General features: G+C 44.3%; 1 protein-coding gene across 6 annotated transcripts in view; it reads right to left on the reverse strand.

The window, feature by feature from the left end:
* Window positions 1-22,005, reverse strand: part of HECTD3 (HECT domain E3 ubiquitin protein ligase 3) — a 125,416-nt gene continuing 103,411 nt past the window's right edge. For all 6 annotated transcript variants that reach the window (XM_051624572.1, XM_051624569.1, XM_051624567.1 and 3 more), the window contains 2 exons: window positions 12,173-12,276; window positions 1-217 (listed from right to left, as the gene is read on the reverse strand). In XM_051624572.1, the coding sequence (XP_051480532.1) occupies window positions 165-217; window positions 12,173-12,276 (157 nt within the window). In that variant the 3' untranslated portion in view covers window positions 1-164. The remainder of the gene's footprint in view (window positions 218-12,172; window positions 12,277-22,005) is intronic.

Consider the following 22,005-nt stretch of genomic DNA (forward strand, 5'->3'; position numbering starts at 1 on the left):
TCTGTAAATACTTCTTTATTAAGACATAAATATAAAGCTGAACAGGAAAGGAGCAATGATAGGGTAAACTGTGCCAGTACTGATCTGTACGGATGATCTTACGATGCTTGAACATCTGGTTCTGCTGCTGGCTTCCATAAAATCATCTTTAAAACCTACTAGGGTTATATCTCCATCAGCTGTTCGGTGCCCACAATGACTTCATTAACATGTTTGGCTGAAAAGAGAGAGGGAGGAAAAGAAGAGGAATTGAGTTTTGCAGCAGTGCTTCAGCCCTTGCATTTTTCAAATCCGCAACTTTAAAAGAAATGAGAAAAGCAGATTCTGGGGAATGCAAGCACAGATTTGCTGCTTTTCTTTGCACTCCAGCGTCTCTCCAACAGTATCCCACACACATGGCAAAAGCCTAAACAACTGACTAAACATCAGGAGGTTTCTCTAATGAGAGTTTTCACATGTATGTGTCACTACTAAACAAGAGAGGCCCAACGGAAGTCACAGCTGCTGCTGACAGGTGCACACCTAGGTCGAGGCAAAGGACCATCAACATCCAACACAGGGATCTGACATAAAATGAAAGATCAGTAACGCACCTCAGCCCTAAAGAGTGCTGTGCACCCTCAAATTGCACAGAAGTTAGGGAGGAGAGGACTGGCTCAGCACTGGTGGCCATCACTGAGGCAGTGTGAGACCCTCTCCAAAATCCCAACACAATCCTGGCATCTTAAATAAAGGGCTTTTTTGTTTGTTTGTTTCTTTTAATTTAAATGTGACTTCTCTGTCCTCGACTGAGCTCTGGATGGAGCCTCTCCAAAAGTATCTGCGTGCAGCAAGGTCTCTAAGCACAGTTATCTCTGAGGGTAATGGTGGACAGCCCACCTCAGGCTCCCGTGGAGCATATTTGCTGGAGGAGCAATTTCTACAAGGTCACTCCTTTGCCTGTTCCCAAGAGCTCTGCACAGCCCCAGTGGACACATTAACGTGCTAGTCCCTGCCCCAGCACTGTTAATGCACTGTACTGAAAGAGCCTTCCCTTTAAAATGCAAAATCAGCTTGTCAGGGAAGGACTGCAAATAAGGGATATAAAGCCAAAATAATAAAAACATGCAACTGAAAGCCCAGTGCCTAAAAAACTCAAGCATGTGCCTCAGAGGGTGACACAAAACCCTGTGTGCTCAAAGTGGGTGTCCTCAGGGTACCATGGGGGAAGGCAGTGAATCTAAATTGCTCTCTGGGAGCTGGATACCTATTCAGGTGGAGCTCAGGTGGTTTGATCCATGCCCCTAGGCTCTCCATCTCCCCTTCTGCACATTAGGAATAACAATCAGCTCTGGAGCCTGGGATAATTCATCAAGGTCTGTGAGGTGCTGGGATTCACTGATGGAGGCTGCGTTGCCTCCAACATCTTACACAGCAGTGGGGGTGGATAGCCAAGGATGATGGAAATAACGAGCTGTGTTTTATTTACCCACCTAAATAACACTCCTCCCCTTGGGGGAATGGATTTTGCAAGACTCCTACAAAACAACAAACATGCCATCTTTGGCTAAGTGAAGAAATTCCTGGCAATTCCCAAACTGGCCGGGCCAACACGATGCTTCTCTTGGTTTAAAACTCAAGATATTACCTTAGCACCATGCAAACCAGTGCTCCAGAAAATGTTTGATCAAAACCGGCTCTATAAACTTCAAGGAGTTTTGGACTGTGGCAAGGTAGTTTCCCACTACAACCCCAACCCCCAAATCATTTGCATCCTGCTGTCTCCTCAGCTTGGGAGACAGAGTTGTGTTAGCCTCACGGCCACCTTCCAGAGACCCTTTGTGAAGGCAAAAATGAGGAGCTCAAGGAGCTGCTTCACACCTTCAGCATCAGATTGAGTAATTTAGTTCTTTGCTTGGGGCATTTGGCAACAACTGGTAATTAATCCTGGAGCCTCGTGTTAACATCTTGGAGCTTAAAGTTGGAACTTGGAGCCCAATCTCCAGCACTTTGGACAGGACAAGCAGAGGTGGATGCAGTCTCAGGAAAATGAGGGGCTGACTGTACAAGTGCCAGGTGCAAGCATGATGTAGGTAGCACCACACAACCTCTCCAGCCCAGCTCTGCCAATAGCCCCAAGTCCAGCCTTCAGCACCTCTCTCCTCCCGTCCTGGACCCCACACAGCTTTGCCAAGGTACCTCAAATCCAACCTGCAGCACTTCTTGCTATAACATTCCTCACCCCCAACAACTTTCCCAATATATCTCAAACAGGCCCTGTAGCAACTCCTGTGACTCCATTCCTGAACCTCCTCCAAGCAGACTACCTATCATGTTGATTTCTGTGATGTGAATAAGACCCTGGCTACCATCCAGTGGGAGTAATTACGTTATGCCTGTGCAGATTAAACATGCCTTCATCTAGGCTTATAAAGAGCCATGTCAATTTATGGTTCTATATATAGGTTATCTGTAGCAATACTTTTTAATAAGGAACTTCTTGTTTCATTTCAGACAGCATCCTGCACTGTCCTAAACATGCAGAGCTGGGCTGGGTCCTGTCACATACTTAGCTGCAGAGGTGGTACCAACTATTTGTATTTTGCACTGACATGCTTGTAGCTGTCTTATGATATCTTGCATCTTACACCTGATTACTTCAAAATGCTTTTCAAGAGTGGGAGAAGAAGAGCATTCTCATTTTACAGATGGCAAAGTGAGGCAGCAGGAAGTTTAGGGAGTTTACGCAGCCAAAGCTACACAGAAAATCAGAGCACACATTCCCTCATTTCCCATCCCTCTGCCTGTTTTGTCCCCTTCATTGATCCACGTGGCCCAGATTCCCCGAAGCAGGCACCCACAGCCTGCCCCATATGTCACTGCTGCCTCAGAGACTCCCATGAAATCGCCCAACTCATTTCTTCTGGTAGAGGCTAAAAGAAAACACATGAATGTGCCTGTCTCAAATCCTCGAGAAAGTTTTTATATGATAAAGGGAATGGTTTTGCTAGAAACAAAGCCCGATTCCGCACCTCTAGGGGATGGGATAGGCAGATAAGGATTCACCCTGCTTCCCTCTTCTCTTCCCAAAGCTCTACTTGGGAAGGAAAGGGAATTCAGACTCCACTGTGTGTGCCAGACTGCCAAGCTGTGGATAGCGTTTCATTATCAGCCCTGGCTGCCAGTTGCCAGTGGCTCTGGCTGGTACCAGCAAGCTCAGTTCGTGCAGAAACTCTGCCTGAAACTCTGGGGGAGGAGGGAGAAGTACCTCAAATGCTTAGCTGTTCAGCTCCCTTCTCCTTCCCCAGCTCCCCATTAGGGATTTCTTACCAGGCTGCCTTTTATCTGATACTGGCAGTGTTACAGATGCATTCAGCCCACAGAGAAAGAAGGATTAGAGAAAGGACTTTCAGAAAGCCTTAGAGTTGGACTCTGCAACCTTAAATCATGTTCAACTAGATCTTCTAAGATTGGGAGCATCTGGTGCTAAGCAAATGCAGAGCTGATCAACACATTCAACCTCCTGATTAGCACTTTGCTGCAACTTGCTGACGCAGCCCAGCCTTAAGTCAGCCTGGGTGCTTGAACCAAGCATCCACGGAGATTTTACTGAGTGTAAATCAAAAACCTGTCACTCGTTATATATATGCGTTCCTGCTTTGGAAGACATTTGTTTACACATACTGTCCACTAGCCCCTTAAAAACGTACGCAGAACGCAAGGAGAGCTAGAGAGCTGGGGAGCAGCCCCACAGCTTTTGGTACTTGGCTAAAAACAAATTGTAATGCAAATAAACAGAGGGGCGGAAATGACTGCGAAGCCCGGCACAAACCCCACCAGCAGGCCGGGGGCCGGGGACCCAGCGCTCTCCAGCCTTCCTGGCAGGTTCCTGCCAAGCCGCTTACAGAAAGGGGATGCCGGAGCATTCCTTTAAAAGCCATGTGAAAGCATCTCCTTGTTGTTTGCTCAATTAGCCCCAGACAGATTGCTGCTGCTGCTGCTGGTGGCAACGCTGGGTTGTAAAGGAGGAGGGGAAGGAGGGGAAAGGGAAGGGAAAAAAAAAAAAGAGAGGAAAAAAAAAAAAAGAAAAAGAAAAAAAAAAAAGGTTAGGGCCTAGGCCCAGGACCACCACGAAGTTCCAGCCCTCAGGGGCTCCAGAAAACGTTCAGTTTACTCACTCAATTACATACACTGTTTTATAAACCCTTTAAAATAAAATAGAAAACAGTCCCTGGCACGGAATTACTGCTCTATTATACAGCAGTGATGAAAGCCACTGCTGTGTATTTGCTCTCTTTAAAGCAAGAGATAGTTTAACTTAAAAAACTAGGCGGGGGGGAGGGGTGGCTGCAGAAACGCATGCACGAAAACACGCTGTGGGTGGCTCCTACCACATTCACCCAGGACAGAAAGGATCAGAGAGTGGGAGAGAAGAGCAACTTGTCTCTACAGCGATGGTTGGCCCTGGAAAAGCAGCCAGGTTGGGGGGCAGGAGGGGGAAGAGGAACTGAAGGGGCTTAAGGGGATGGGAAGCAGCTGAAGCTTGACTTTGGGAGGCTGGAGGGTGTTTTAAATTACATGTAGAGATAAAGAAGGGAAGCAGGTGACGGGGGCCGATTTGTTTGTGTTTACAGAGCAGTGGGGCTTTCCAGTCAAGGCCTGCTCTCTCCCCAGCCACGCTTTACTTCTGCGATCACTGGAGATCAGGAATGACCATGCTGTGGCCCCAAAGGCCAGAAGCATCTCACAGATTTCTCTTAAGCACCATGTCAGGTGAGCCTGCAGGTCTCCAAGAGCAATGATCCCTGTGAGCTGGGTGCCACAGCTGCTCCCAGGGGTGGGATGTGCCACTCGCCCCAGGGGCATTTGGAATAGACCTGGAAGTAGCTTCAGGCACATCAGCTGTGGCCCACAGCTGGGGCCTCTAGCCCATGGAAAAGGTGGGCAATAGAGATCCCACTCCTGCCTTACACCCATCCACAGCAACCACCAGCACACAGTGCCTGGTCACCTGGTTCAGCTGAGGCTTTTCTCATAGTTTAACCAGTAATAACCTCCTCAAACCCATCTGAGGAATAGACGTATCTTGGGAGTGTAAAGTAAAGGTAAAACTGAACTCAGTGCCAAAAGAGAGATTAATTTACTGTGGCTTGGAGCATATGGATGAGGGAGGGAAGGAACTGGAAAGAGAGGTGTATGGGAAAGTGATCAGTCAGGGTGTTAGAAGAAAGGTTAGTCAAAGGAAAAGGAGACCAAGAGCTGGGGATGTGCCTAAGATAGCAAGTTCCTTGGGGAGGGGATCACACTTAGAGTCCTAGTATTGGGGCAGAGTTACAGAATCACAGAATTACCTCAGCTGGAAAAGACCTTAAAGATCACAGAGTCCAACCATCAACCTAACACTGACAAGTTCTGAATGGAACCATATCCCTCAGTACTACATCTGTACGGCTCTTTAAGTACGGCCAGGGATGGTGACTCCACCACTGCCCTGGGCAGCCTGTTCCAATGCCTGATAACCCTTCCAGTGAAGAAATTCTTCCAGAAATAATTTGTAAAAATTATTCCTAAGAGTCCTAGCAAAGTGTTTTAAGACGGGGACTGGATTGTACCTGTTGATGTGCTCCCATGCAGTATCAACAGTTCACAGCCAATGCAAGCTGGGGTCTCAGGAATGTCTGACAGACTGTCCACACTTCCTGCTAAGATGGCAGAGATACTGTATTTGCCTGGAAACTGCTGCCTGCTGCACGGGATCCAAGTGAAGGTCCCTTTCTCAGCATCCATTGGGGTGTTCTTCCTGGCTCTTTCATGTGGCTGAGCTCTGGTGGAGCACAAGTGGTTATTTTCTCTGCATGGAGCATGTAAAAATATTTCCACAAGGTTACGAACTGCTGCCTTATGGGAAGAGTTCACCATCAACATGCTGCGAATGTGGCAGCTCATTTAACCTGCTCACTCAGGAAGCCTGAATTTCTGTGGCTGGGAATGACAGTGTGCACAAGTGTGACAGTCCCCAGCAGCAGATGGGAGGACAAAGAGTCACTGGATGGATGTTCTAGGGAAGTTTCATGCCACTGCTAAGGCCAAAACTCATAAACCATTTTTATACAACTTGGAAAAGAGGCTTATTAGGATCAGTTAGAAATGTAGTCACTGTATAGTCACTGAAACAAAAATGATAACTATGTGAGAGATGCCTGTTTTAACTGCCAACAATTTCTTTGTCACAGAACACTTAGTAGTTAAACTACTTTAGAGAGCAAATCTTACAGACCTCTCCATTTTGCTATAATTTTACACCATTCCTGTATCATCTCCAGCTCATCCTGCACCCCAGTGCACAATATACACGTGTGCACTGTTTAGTCTGTGTCTGTTCCTTGCGAGCTTTCATAACCCTCATCTGCACTGCAGCATGCTTTCTGATCCCCACCTTGTGTCCTGCTAAGTGTTTTCAGTTCCCAGAGACTTCACCAGGAGGTACTCGGCATCTTGCAAGTGCAGATGCTCTCTCCTACTTGAATGCAGTGAGAGCATCACAAAGTCCCTCAGTTCCTTCCTGACCCTATCCCTGCTAAATCTTGGCTGGGGTGAAGCATCCTCACAAGCAGTCACCCATTTATATGTCAAGGTTTAATAAACTGTACCTGCCTTCAGAGGATGACATTTGAGAAAAATGTGCTCTTTGGCCCTCATTAAAATAAAACAATCTTATTCTGTTTCCTTGAGAAGTCCTAGGACTCCAAGCTTGGAACAGGACTTGGAAAATGATCGGAAACAGGAGCCAGTCCTTACTGGATATGTGCCTTTTTCTGTTCTTGTGAGAAACCACAGTTTTGGCTACATGATAAGCCTCTGGAAAAAAAAAAAAACAACACAAAAAAAACCAACAACCCAACAACCTCTCAGTTTGCACATGTGCTCAGGAGAACAGCTAAAAGCTCCAGAGACTCCATCTGCAGTGAGCACTCTGGACCATGGAAGCACAGCAGGAAGGCAGGGCTTCCCTCATGCCTGCATCCCTGCTCTACAGACCAGTGCAGCACTTGGGACAGAACTGCTTCCCTCCTGGGCACAGAATGATCCTGCCCAGGCATGACAGTGGTATGGAATGGGATGCAGTCTGACTGAAAGCAGTCGGAGCCTGAGTGCCTGGTGGGAAATGGAGCATGGGACTGTTAGGCAAGGGGACTGGAAATCACAGCTATGGTCAGATCAGAGGAGGAGTCAAGTGTGTGTCTGTGAATAACCAAGTATGAGAGGAAACCAGGAATCTTCATGGGACAAACACTAGAGGGAAAAACAAAAATAATGGGAATGGAACGAGCCTAGTCCTGGGATAAACCCATAGCAGGGAGCTGGGAAGCAGGAGTCAGGATCAGGTAGGACACAGGTGATGCAGTTGGGGTCCAGTGGCTGATGCTGGGGGCAGGAGCAGCAAAGCCTACAGTAACTAGACCTTCTCCTGCCAGCACCAGGAGTAGATCTCAGGGCTGCTGACACCATGGACATCTGTGAAACCACCTGGCAAAGAGCTTCGCTTGTCCCATTGCAGATCCAGCCCCCTTTAGGGAAGATAACCCACTACTATCAGTTCCCATCAGCTGAAGCAGCAGAAAGCTGTGCAATGGAATTCAAGTTTCTGACACTTCTAATGTTCCATGCAAGGGCCAACATAATCCCCTATAATAAAACTGGTGGGGTTTTGTGGTGGGGTTTGTTTGTTTGTTTGTTTTTGTTTTGTTTGATTTTTTTTCCAGTGGAGTGAACCTTCCCTCCCAGCACGTACAAAGAAAATGCTAAGTCTAAAATGTCACGTCTGTAATAGCTAGGAAATGCCATATATAACATGCAACTTCAGCACTTAAGCTGGCCAGTCCAAATGAACAGGCAGATCATTGGTATCTCCCTGTCTCTCAGGTCTCTGTAAAATAGGAGGAAAACCCAACCGTGTTCATACTGAGGCGGCACAAATGAGGTTGTTAACAACTGTGAAGCATCAAGATGACAAATGGTGCAGGAAGGCCATAGAAAGGAAGGATCTTGTCTTTTGCATTGTGTATAGTAATTAAGGTTTCAGACACAAACTGAAAACAAAAAAAAAAGGAAAATAAGGGATATGGAGAACTCCCACATTCAGCAAGCACTACTCATTCTGGGTGTTGACTATGTCATGGGCTTAAGGAAAAAAATAATATATGGTGGCATAAGAACTGCACAGGAACAAGCATTGAGGTCTTAGTCTACAGCCTGGTCAAAGGGATAATGCTACTACTAAGTATGTACCAGGATACCAAGCTAAGATTACATCAGCATCTTGGCTGCTGGTATTTTTTCCCTTTCTGAACATATTCTTTGTGGTGACAACACTGCTGTAATGCACTTTTTGGGTGTGCAATGACTCAAACTGTCCCCAAACAACATTGGCTCCTTACTTTCCAATGCACGTAAAACATTCCTGCCTCAGTGACAACAGAGATGAAGGTGAGGGATACAGTGGTGAGTTTTGTATCAGTTTTCCTAAGTTCTGTCCTCTGTGTGTGCCTTTACCATCTCTGTTCTTGGCGTTGCTTTGAAGAAAGGTTAAGCCACTTTACTGTATATGCCTCTTCCTGGCTAACCTATACCAGATGTATAATGTACTCCCTGATGAATCTGAACTAGAGACTCCCTTGGGAACTGAACTCACTCACTCTAGGGCTTGCCTGACTCCTCGACTGGCCCATCACCAGATCTCCCCCTCTGTAGTCCTACTTCAATGAGCTGCTTTTGAGCTTCTCTTTAAAAATAGGTTCATCAAAAAGGCTGGAGCATGATCCTAATAACTGCTTCAAAACAGTGACTGAATGCTCTGTGCAATTAAGTTCTTTCAGAACTGTTGCCTGACATTTCCTATCCCTTTAATAACTGTCTCCTTTTTCTTAGGTACCAACATGTTTTTCAAACTGCTACCTGTGTGAGATAGCTTTCACAAAGCCCATCTGTTAATTCTCTGCTAGCAAATTCCTGGAAGTATCAAAGAGGAAGGAAAGTGTATGCTTCCTAAGCATGGTCATAAAAGCAGTAGGAAGAGAATAGTATGGCTCTCAGGAGACATGGCTTGCAAATCCAGAAGCTTAATAAAACTCCATACCTTCACTTTAAGAGACACTTAAAAGTACCATCTCTGGCCAGTGCTGTGATAGGGCTGAAGTCAACACAGGACTGGGACGTCATGGCTGATAGTTACTCAGCCCCGTGTCTCTAACTTTCTTTTCAGGTTGAAAGCATTAGGCTGCATCTGATCTACCCCAGTAACCACTGCTGGAGCATTCCCTGTATTTAGGTGTCCAGAGCTTTGCCAAGCCCATTATTAAGTGATGAGGTCTCCCACCATGTCCCCAGGGAGATTATCCCACAGCCTACCAGACCACATCATTAGGAAAACGTTCCAGATAGCCAACCTAAATTGATTTTAATTCAATCCCATTACTCCCAGCTGTACCATTTGGACCACCCTAAATATGCCCATATTCTTACGCAGAAGGAAAAGGATAAGAGCTTGTCTGAGTTACGTTTGCCTATCATTTGTGGTAGCTGTTCTCCTGCCATGCTCCTTGTGTGGAACTGGAGTTCATTTGATGAAAGGAGGTCAGTGCACCACTGGCTCAAAGAGCTCTTGTACCCTGAGGCACCCGTGCAGTGGGGCCAGGACTCACATGGCAGAGCAAGGAGCACGAGCCAGTTCTGCAGCAAAGTCAACTGTGGGATTCGCCTTGGGCCGTGTAGGATGATTCAGGGACATTTCTACCTTTGATGAATCCTGGCTGATGCTTTGGAATAAGGGACTGCTGTTTTTTTGGGTTTTTTTTTCATGTTTCTGGGAAGGTGTATATGCAGCTTTGCTGAGGAGGTTTCTAGCATGTAACTCCCAGACTGGGGTCAGCAGCCAGCTGCTACTGCTTACGTCTGCTGAAGTGTGATCAGGTTGCAACAAAAGATGGCTCCAACCCAAGAGAACTAGTTTTTTTTTTAACCTGGCCATAGAGGCTGGAGTTTGAAGAAGGAAAAATCACCAAACAGAACAACACAGCCAAAAGCTTGATGAAAGAGGGAATATGGAAACAGACTTACAGGGCCACACCAAAAGCTTGGCACAAGATACAGGAAGTCTTGGGCAGGGGAAGGGAAGTCATGGCATGCTTTCACAGCCAAAAAGAGAGGGCCCAGTTTACTCCGGGACCAGCCAAGGTCAGAAGAGACATGCTGGGCTGGAAAGACTCCACAGCTCAGGAAATAAGTCATGAACTTCACAGACAGATCCCAGACCACCGAGGAGAACCTGACCCCCAGCCCAAAGAAATTCCAGAATGGTTAGGAAACTGAGGCAGGGAAATGAACTGAGGCTTTATTATTTTTTTCTTGCTCAGCATAATGGTGTATTCATGATCTACCTGAATGTGTCTTTGCTAACATCAATAATACGGTTTTGAACAGCTTAAGTAGAGGACCCACAGACTCATTAAGAAGGGGGTTTAAGCTTTGGAGAGGTGAACAGTAGACTCTACAAGAACAGGCAAATGAACCACGGGTTACAGCTCCGTTACTCTCCCTGCAAATATGTCTACAGAGACTGAAAAATATTCAAGCACGTCAAGGACAATAAAGAACAGTTTCTATACTAAAATGAACCAGACTAGGATCTGCAACCTGGATGAGACTACTGAAGCAGATGTGAGCGAGGTCAAAGGGTGATACTTTTATTTGATATAATCTACTGTAGAAATCAAACATTCTTATTTCCTAAAACACTAGCTAAATCTGCACTCCACCTCCTCATAGCTCATGCCACAGGTTAACAACCAAACATGACCCGATTCAACTCTCCTAGTGATTCATCCAGATGTGTAGCTGTAGCAGTTAAGGACATGATTTAGTCCATGGACTTGGCAGTTTTATGGTTGGACTCAATGGTCGTTTAGATCTTTCAGGTCTTTTCCAACCTAAATGATTCTATGACTCCATGCTCAGGGGAGGACCCAGATGGAGCATCATGAATATTGCACATCTTCAGTGACAACAAAACCCAACAGGCAACTGATTCAGACTGATGTGATGGGCAAAGCCATGAGTAGGCACCGACTCTGCTATTACAGGGACCTAGACCACAGGGCACAGAACACTCACTGGCTGTTTCCTACAGTATCCAAGACTTGCGACTACAAGATCAATACTTTGTTTTCGTAAGTCTTTTTTACTTTCAGTTGCAATTTAAAGGAAAATTTGCCATATGCATAGCTGACAATAGGTTATGTTATACTACATTAGGTGCAAACCCTGCTCTGTGTCAGGACACTTACAATTGGGAATCCACCCATAAAGACAAAGCAAGTAAACAAATCCTCATCTGAATAAATAGCTTCACATGGAGCCTGCAAAGGAACTCACTTTTGTCCTCAGTCCACACCCTAGAGCAGGGATCTGCCAAACCCCAACTATAAATATTCATTAAAAAGCCCTCTGCTTGGGATGCAGTCACCGAGACACCCATTTCCTGCACATTATCTCTTAGGGCAGGAAATCAACAGTTCCACTCAGGCGGTTACCACTGAAGAGCTCTCACACACTTGCACTAGATGGCTTAACTTTGCCCCAAATGAAGGCCACATAGTTGTAACCTCTCTGAAGCCCCAAAATAGCATTTCATAGCAGGAAAGCAAATCTGAATGTAGCCACCCTCATATTTAGTGCTGAGCACAGCAGCTCCTAGTACAATATTCTGCTTCGAGCTTGGAGCAAAGTGAATGGGAGCACCATGGGTTGGTAGCATCTACAAAGAGAAGGACCTCTCTGTGATCAGTAATTTGCTTACATTGCCCCTGATCCTGACAAAGTTTACTAGTCAAAGTAACTGCTCTTTCTGCTGAGGACAACTTCAGGCTGACCTTGCGGTCTCTAGGAAAAGACTGTCTCAGCACCCAATCTTGTTTGTAACAACAACAGAGCTTTTCTGCCAACTTCAGAGAAGCAAGTCCCTGAACTATTCTTATGCGAAGAAGCTGTACTTTCTATGAAAAACAAATCCTAATATTATAGGACATCATACTGTAGAACTGCCACTGTTTACTGGCACTTCATGAAGAAGCAGAAGTCAAGGAAGAAATTATGAAAATTATTACAAATGCTCTATAAATACAGCTCCTCTACTTACCTTTGGTTTCCAGCTTCTGATCGCTTCCAATCAAACAGTCTTTGATGTCTGCACCCTTCTCTATCACGGCGTTATGACAAATAACACTGCCCTGAAGACAGCACCTACAACATAAACACAAAGTAAAGTAAGAAAATAATTTTAAATGACAGGTACAAAACAAAGGTACCCACTGGAATATCCAATGAGCCTGTGACGTGATCCTGTAAGTAGGTTCAGTTCTGATCTTTTCTCAAAAAATCCACTTTTCTTCTCCTGATCCTCACACCCAGTTGCTGGAAAAACTGAAACGCCAGCGGTCAGAATGGGTTTGCAAAAAGCCATTTTTTTACCTCCTGTTAGAGCAGCTTTCCTCTACCTTTTAACACAACAAATCTTGCCAGAGGATTTCATAGACAGAACAGCAGCCTGGGACTTGGGACCTGGATCAAGTCTCCGTATTTCCACAGATTGTCTGGGTAAGTGTGGGGATAGCTTCTCTGCTCAGCTCCCCAGTTAAAAATGAGCAGAAGCCTAGTCCTTCCCTGTGAATTTTGCTGAGAAGTTTTGTATGTTCCAGCTTGACAGGCATTAAGAAATGGTGGTGAGAGGGGGCAGATCAATACCTCAGCTGGCTGGCTTTGTTCATGTTACATTCAAACACCCAAATATGATTTTTCTGCAGAACTAAACCAATGAAACCCACAGTGGACCTGTTCTGCCTGCCTTGGATATCTTCACAGGTATGTAGCCTCTGACACCACAAAGCCTGAAATGCTACATAGCAGGGAAATTCAGCAAAAGCCCCTTTCTTTATCAATGTATTTGATAACCAGCTTTCAAATTTGCTGATCGGTTGTCCAGATAGGAAAGAAGTTGAGTCCAAGTGCTGGCTCCATAACTCCTATGCCAAGAGATGCTGAGTTACTGTATTGGTCTGAGTCCCTCCATGCAGTAAAATGGAAGTTGTGAATATTTACTAATATCCATGATGTGTCCTGAAATGCTGTTCATTCAGTAACATGAGTAGTGTTAAATGATATTAAATGCAAATTCTTTCAAAGCTACAGAGGGGAAAAAAAAATAGCTACGATGCAAATTATTTGTGTCCTGATTTTCACATGTGCATAGAAAGGTAGAAGTCACTGAAGGTCAGAAATTTTTAAGACGCCCTGCTAAGAAGTGTCTGAAAATACTAAGCTGGTTGAGAGGAAGTTATAAGTGAGATACATAACCCCAGGGAGATGCAGGCAATGTGCTGCCCCATTACTAATCCCACTGTGAACCAAAGCATTTTGTATCTTCTCTCCAGTATTTATGCTAATATTAAGTAAAACAATTGTGGATACTCTTCCTGTTCTTGCTTGAACAGCTGATCTCTGGAATATGAACTAACAGTATAGGGGGGGTTTTGGTATCAGGTCAAAGTTCTGAACCTCAATTCTTTATTGAATGGAGAGCTAGCAGGCTGTGGTCCTCAGGAGAAGACATGAACATCAATCCTCACTCCAGACTGCTGGTCCTAAAATTAATTCAAAGTATTTTCCTGCTCACACATCACCATTATCTAGTATACAGAATGTGCCATTAAACAATATTACAATTCTGTTGCTTGAGTGAGTCAGAGCAGAAACCATCTGCCCAACAAAACCAGCATTAATTTTGCAGGAGTAAAAGCAATAAAACTGGACCTCAGCCACAGTGGTTAGCAGTTACGACCTCCCTCGAACAGACTGTCCCCTCTGAACAATTATTCTTTTAACTCACTTAAGCTCCCCCCTTCTCTGACCTATAAGGAGGCAATATGAGCAATTATGCTACAAGTAACCAGCTCAGGTTGCCTTGGCAGGGTTTTTACTAACACGTTAATAAGATCAAAAGCGGCAAGGATACACAGCAGACCCCTGCCTGCCTTTGCTCTCGCACTGTCACGAGCTGCCGCACAGCCGCTCAGGCCACCGCCCGGCACGACAGCGGTCGCCCAGAGACACAGCACTTGGCATCTGCAGCTGGGCTAGGGAATCAGTTGGTGGAGGGAGGACTGCCCAGCACTGAAATCCTGACTTGGCTTTCAGCAGGCCTAGCAAAGGCAACGGGAGAGGTTGCTCATTTCCCACTGAAATGACTCCTGTCCAAAATGCACACTCCAAAATACCTCCTCCTTCATCGCTTCGAGCCAGTCAGATGAGAGCTTTCCCCTCCCACCATCCATCACTTCTGAGCATTAGAGCAGCCCTGAGTACGCTACACCTCTCAGAATTATCCTCGTGGAGGAGGATATTCCCCATCGGAGAAGGGATTTAAGCTGTTGGTCTGGAGTTCAGGCTGGAGAATACTGGATGTGTGTTCAGTCTGCCTGTGGATAGTTTTTCAACTCCCGGAGAAAGAATAGCATTGCAACCAAGAAAGTGCTGATGACATTAACATCAAAGATAAAGGGGGTTCCTGCCAAACCATTTTTTGGGAGGGACAGGCCAGGGAACCAAGATGAACTTGTCTGTGCCAGGTGCTCGCAAACCAAACCTTCCCTTGTGCCAGCATAAAACAAAACCCAAGAACTTCACCACCCCAGGAGTTTCTTAAAACTTATAAACCCAACCAACTGCAGAAGTTTAAAAACCATACTCAATGCTCAGATTTCCCCAATCACACAAACCAGCAGCAAATCCGGCTTTTATTGCTCAAGTGGAACAAAACTTCAAGAGATAAAAACACAATTTGTGGGTGTTCCCTTCACCCGCTGACAGATGTAACACAGCCATTTTGAAACCACTTGTAAATGCCTTTTTTTTAAAAAAAAAAAAGAAGAAGAAAAAGTATGCTATAAAGCCTGCCAAGAGAAGTATTTTGTGTGTTTATTTAATTTTTACTATTTTTTTAAGCTGAAGAGTAAGGAATAAACTTTTTTTCTCTTGCAGGGTAAATATCACATCTCAGGGCACTCTGCTGTATACTCCTTGGCTAAACAGCCACCTCGGTTCCTCCCTTGCTTCATAATTAGGTGCTATTAGTCCTCAAAGGTGCTCCAACAGCATCCAGCCTTGTCGACACTCTTGTGTGTGCATACACACACATCTGATGTACTGCTTTATAATAAGAACCATATTTTCTTTTTTTTCTGAAAATGTAGTATATTTTTAAACTTTTCAGCACGGTGAAAACGGATATCTTTTGACCTTAAAATCCAAAGAGCATGTTCAAACCCACAAGAGGAACTAATTTGGGGCATTTGATTTATGGCTGAAATTTCAATTTGAATTTGTTTTAAGTGTAATCACAAACTGAAACTCTGGCAGCTGGGTGTTTTTCAGAAAATAAATAAAAATATTCAGTGTGTGCCTGCATTCTAGAGAGAGCATTTTACATGCCCAGTCCTGTACTGGGAACAGATGTAGCTAAGACACTAATTTGTTATACAGGTACAACGTGCAAATGGAAGCATATGAGAGAGAGTGTGCACGTACGTCTGTGTCTGTGCACGCGTGCATCTGTGTATGTTATGTGCCTGCATCTGAGAGACAGAGAGGCTGACTTTGGGGTGGGTTTTTTTTTGAAAGTGAGAGAACAAGAGCAAAAGGAGTAGTGGCCAAGGAGGCATGGGGGGATTACAAGGATTTAGGTCTTTAAACTGCAGACCACCTAACAAGATCACTCTGAAATGCCACTAATTTCAGTTAAGGCCACAGACCTCCCTTCCTCTGCCCTCCCTCTCTCCCCCATTGTAAACAACTAATCCCAGCAGAAAACAACAGAGAGCAAAATGTACACACATTCTGCAACATTCCAGGTCCTTCTTTATCTTTTATTTATTTTTCTAAAAGGTCAGCGTATGTATGGAGGGAGGGGGGAGGGGAAGAAAGCCAAAAAAACCTCAAGTCCATCTCTTGTGTGGGCTTGAAGGAAGCTGGGAGAAAGCAAAGTCCAAGAGCATACAATATGGAGCTTTTATAGCACAGCAATTCCTGGACTCAGCTTACTTTCCCCTCTCTCTATTTGTGGCAAAGTCACATAGCTTTAAACCAAAGGACAGGGTGGTCGATTACATCTGAAAGAAACGTAAAGAATCGAGAAAGAATTCCATCTCCTGTCGAAATTATAAAGAAGGAAGTATTAGTCCCAGAGACAGGCTGATTTACACAGCCCTGGAACTGCTGACTTTCAGCCCGAGTATCAGTCTATAAATCAAACTCTTAAATCAAGTGTGTCAATCGCTGCAGCGCTGCGATACTTCAGGAAAGCAAGGCACCTACCACTGAAAGCAGGAAGATTGCCAGAGGACTGAGGTGCCGTACCCTTCTTAATTTTCTAAAGTGTAAATCTGAGATCAAACATCCTTTGGGGGAATGGGAAATTAAAATACGCAGCGCTCAGCACACCGGGAGCAGACTGCAGGAGTCCAAGACACAACCCCCTAATTACAGGCTACCCACTGATTATTTAGGACTCTGTGATTAAAGTGATGAACGCTCCTGGGAGAAAGGGGCTTAAGTAACTGAGGTCAAGACCTCAACTGCAGCTCTCACCCTAGTTGTGCAAGCTTAGGAAGGTATGAATGTCACAGGTTTGCCTTACAGCAAATCTCTTGAAATGCCAATGGAAGCTATCCAGGTCTGCTAGTTTAATCCAATTGTGCCAAAACCCTGACATAATCTCTGTTGGGCAGCAAAGCAAATGAGGTGTCTAAAATGCAATGCTTAAAACTATACACTCACAAGGAAGAAAGAGCCTAGAGCACAAAGCTAGGACAGCCTTTTGGTAATGCTCTGCCATGCCAAGATGTCAGGTCTCTTGCTCCTGCAGATGAGCTCTGAAACAGAAAGACTGATTCAGGAGTTAAAAGCAAAGGGTGACATGCCTCGGCAGCTACTTTGCTGACTGAGGGGTAACAGCTGTGGATTCCCCTGGGAGCAACATCCCATTCTGCCCTCACCAAGAAGATAACAGCCACAACAGGCACCTTAATAATGCTGAGAGGTGGCAAAGAGACAGGCAGAGCTCTAAAACCTACCAGCAACCCCTCAAGGAATCGCCCGTTAGCTAGTGAGGTGGTGGCTGGCACACACAGGGATGAGGCACAAAGACCATGGGAAAATAGGGAAGAGGCAAAAACACTACTAGGGAGCTTGAGAATCTGCAATGTTGCCTTCACCGACAGGCTTTACTCACTAACACATTTTTACACCCCCATGCTTTTACACACTAACAAGCAGGGCACTGTGAATCTCACGTTATACACTCAAGTAAATACCAAAGACTACAATAGATGCCAGCAGTACATGCTATAATTTATAGATACATTTCAAAGCAAGCATTCTTAAGTGAATTTGGGCTTTGATCTCCTGTTTTTTCCCTTGGGGGTAACAAAAACATTCTACCAACCCCCCTAAATTCTTCACCCGTCTCTGAGGGTGTTTTCGCTAAGGAACTTGTTTCATGTCTCTTTTCTAGCCAAGCTCATCACTGTGGTATGGCTCCCTCACACTTTTTCCCCACACCCTAAACATTTTGTATTACATATTACATATACTTGCCAGCACTCGTATTTTCCAGTGAAAGTTCAACTGACCTTAAAGGATTGCCTCAAACCTACCTTAATGTGTTTTATTAAGTGAAACATAGGCTGCTGGGGGAGGTCACCTGGAAGGTTGTGTCTCACCTCTGAAACTTCAGTTCAATCCATCTGATCTTGGAACAAACACATTGGTGGGTTTTTATGTAGCTGCAAGCTCAGTTTTGCACACTTCAGCGAAAGTACACCCTGCAAGGAGTTTTACACCAGGAAACCCCACATGCAGGAAAACCGACCTCCTTCTGGACTCTATTTTGCAGAGTGGGAGGGCCACATCCTACATGATTTTACAGACACTCAACTGATGCCTAGGAAAAGCTATTGATATCTATGTTAAGGTAACAAAGCAGAAAAATCATACGTTCACTCCATCTTTGGGTTGTCCCTGCTTGCTCACTAGCTGGCACACACAGTAGAAAGACTTTCTCTGGGGTTTTGCAAGGGTAATTCTGGGTTGAGAGCTGTAGCCCTCCATACATTAAATCAGCTTCCATATCATAGGGCTAGATTGGCAAGGAAAAAGATTTTCTAAATGTCACCCTTACAAATTAAGCTTGGTTTCTTAGAGCCAAGTTGAACCTGTTCAACCCCCCAGTCCCCTTTGGAATGTACATGCACAATCCCGGCACAATATGAGAATTGCTTCCTTTTCCATACCCGGGTTGGGGAAGGTTTTCAAAAGCACTGGAGACACTAAGATCCAGATTCCCACTCAAACCCAACAGCAGCCAGTTGCTTGTGAATAATCTTGATACCCCTCTTCAATTAGACCCATGTGTTTAGCAGGAGGCAGAAGCTTTTTTATAGCTCTGCAGTCAGACTTAACTGCAGCCACCTGAAGAAGCAGATCTGCAGAATGAGAGGATATGTTTTAAAATGCCACTTTTCAGAGCTGATCTGTGCCTTAAGCTCAACATTTGATGTACAAGATGTTTGGAAAATTGGGAAGAGCTTCCTGCACTATCAGGGAAACATCTGTATCTGAGATTAAAGACCAGGTGATTTATTTAAGACAGACTGATGTACCAGGAAGCTAGCCAGAAGAAAACTTTCCTTTGAGAAGCTGCTAGTAATAACGGTACAGACATTCACAAGATAACAGGTACTATATGAGAAATATCCTAAATATATTAGATATAGCAGAACTTGACTTCAGTTGAAAGTAACTGAAAACTAGCCCTCAAGTAGCTCAGCTGCTTTCTGCTCACTCATTTCCTAGTTTGCCCTCTCCAATTTACCTTCCTGCAAACAAACTCTGTCAGCCAGAGGTTGTCTCTGTTCAGTATCTTTTATAGCATGTGCATCGAATTAAATCTTAGAATGAATATTATGGTCCCTGACCAAAAAATTTACAGTATAAAACCAAGAGATGTGGCAGAAAGGACAGAATGTAATTGCTACATAATCAAGAGAAACAAGAGCCCTTTTTGCCTCGCTTTATTCATATGTTCATCCTTGTCCATACCCGTGATATACTTTATCCACATACACACTATATCCATATCATTAAGCTGAGCATGTGCCTTTTCTGAATCAAGTTCTCACTTTTCATGTGCTTTCTGCAATAGCTATTCAAAACTGCAAACAAGCTATGGTGCTGGAGAACAACTTCATCTCCTCATTCCTTCTCATGAGGGAATGTACTGTAAAACATATTTTACTATTTCAACAAATGTTGCCTTGGCAATAGGATCATTCTTTTGTACTGCCATTATCCAAGGGGAAAAAGACCACTTATGTGTTGAACCCCTATAAACGCTCAATTCCATCCTGGTTTTAATTAGAACTTTCTTCAAACTGCTGACTGTTTCTACATCAGGTGCTGATTTGGCACTATTGAGGAAACAACTAATAAACTTCACAATCAATCTGCAGTTAGTAGTCAATCCAGCTCGGCTTGCTTGTTGTTTTCTTCCTTTGTACATTTTCTCATAGAAAGTAGCAATAAATTGGAGACATGTGGTAAACTAGAGTAGCCCTTAACCAGTCACACGTGGTCTCTCTCCAGTCCCCTCACTGAGTAACATTACAGCATCTGTGCTATCTACTTTCCTGCAGGTAGCTGGAACACCTTTAACAAAGTCCAACAGCTATCTTATCTTACTGGCTTCGTTTGACCAAACAAGGAAGATGCTAGCTTTGCCTGCCGTAACGTTTTGCTTCCAGTCCTTCCTCCACAAATCTGGATACTTTAGTTTTTCATACAGATTTTTAATCCATCATATTCTTTTTGCCCAAGGATTCTGAACTCCCCAAGGTTTCCCGCATCTCCCTGTGGGACTTGTCTAACTTTCCCTCTGTCATGTTCATGTCACCTCCCTGCAAGTTTTTGTAACCCGCAGTGCTTGACATCACCTCTCTTACATTCCAAGTTCCCTGATGCTGAAACACTCTGCAGTTTGCTGCCATCATGTGCAGCCTGACCCAAAACGTAACTGCTTGCCTTTTTAACCCCTTCCCTTTCTTTTTCTTACCTTAGCAGTGTGTCATACAGGGAATTTCACCACTTCTCATTGAGTAGGATGTTTTTATGTCATTCCAATAACATGCTATAAGCTTTACTAACACAACAAGGAGACAAGAGTATATTGTTCAATACTTCCTGCCCCTGCACACACACAAGAACCCAAGTCCCATCTTCAATCTCAGTCTTACAGTTCCTGAACTGCTACTGCCCACTGCATCACACCATCTGGCAACTGTCTGCTACAAACTGGAAGGAATCTTTTACTTCTCCCACTGCTATTCCCAGTTTGGGATACTAAGGTGTGTGTCTATATATTAAAAATGGAAAGAGTTAAGGAGACTAAAATGAACATTGGAACAGCTTTCCAACATGCTTGATAGACCTCAAATGATCCATTGATTTCAAAGATGATAACCATCTTCTAAAGTCAACAGCTGCTGAGTTCAACTCAGCAAGTACTGCCTAAATTCTCTGGTGTGTGCCAGGCAAATGACCTGACATTTAATTTATCTTTTACTTTGTCCAAAAGTAATCATCCCCAATGAGCAATTTTTCTCACTAAATGATTCATGAGACAAATAGAGCCTCCTTAGTTACTCTCTGTGAAGATCTGGTACTTCCTAGCTGTGGAGGTGAAATCTTGATGCAAGTCTTGAGCCATTTGCTGTCACCGCCTCTGATAATCAGAGCAGCCTATTTATGATTTCCATAAAAATATAATTTGAAGCATATTGCTTTCCTGTGATTCCTTGAAAAAAAAAAAGAAAAGCAGCAAAATACTTCATTTCAGAGACTAAATCTGCCACAGAGCTCCTACGGTTTTGACTCCCAACCAGCATGTCAACAAGACCATTTCAAAGCACTGCTTACTGTGGACTCAGTATTTATCCCAGCTTTTCAGGCTTGCTTCCTCAACTACCCTCTAAGTAGTCCAGAGGTCACATGTTGGTGTTTTTTTTTTTCCTTACTACAGTCCCTTCTCTTGAATCTTTCCCAGGGAAACATTCATTTTCCACAACTAAGGAAGAAGGACATACTGCACACGGGACAAAATGGCCAAGCTCCTTTGAGGAAGTGTATACACTGAGATAGTTTTACTAACAAACATGACATTTCGAAATTTTTATCTGCAGGGCTGGAATAAAGGATTCAACATGCTTTTCCTGTTAATATTATTTGTAATGCTCAGAGCAGAAGGTCCCATATGACCAGAGCAATTAGACAATTCCTGCTGCCAGAAGCTAACAAACTAAGTAAAACTACAAGACTGGTAAAAAAAAAAAAAAGAAAAAAGCCAATGTTTGAAAAAAAACCCAGCAAACCAGCCACCATCTGCCAAAACAAAAGCCAAGACAGGAACCTGAAGCTGAATTCATCCATCCATATCTAGGTCTCACTTCAAGGAAGCTAAGTGCACTCGAGTATGCCAAATGAAACCCAGTCATCACATTCAGGTCAGCATAACTAGTTGTGAGATCGTCTGCAAGCCCCTACAGCAGTCACTTCTATTCTGTGAAGATATCAGGGTGGAGTTCATGGATCAGAGATGTGACTTTTCATTTGCAAATGGCACAATCTCCAGACCTAAACAGCTCCAGTCAGTCTGTCAGTGTTACAGGCTGCTCCTTTGCAAGTGAGTTATAATGAGGGCACTCCTGCCCCAAAGACACAGGAACCCAGGGACCTTGCACCACCTCTAATGCCACCAGAAGGGGCAGCCCTAGGATACTGTGGAGACTAAGGACATGTACAGCTATTGCAGGAGCATTCAGATAGATATATAAGTTTTCAAGTGACCTATAATTTCAACTTGATTAG

This window comes from Apus apus, chromosome 7 (genome assembly GCF_020740795.1).
Source record: "Apus apus isolate bApuApu2 chromosome 7, bApuApu2.pri.cur, whole genome shotgun sequence".
Classification (NCBI taxonomy): domain Eukaryota; kingdom Metazoa; phylum Chordata; class Aves; order Apodiformes; family Apodidae; genus Apus; species Apus apus.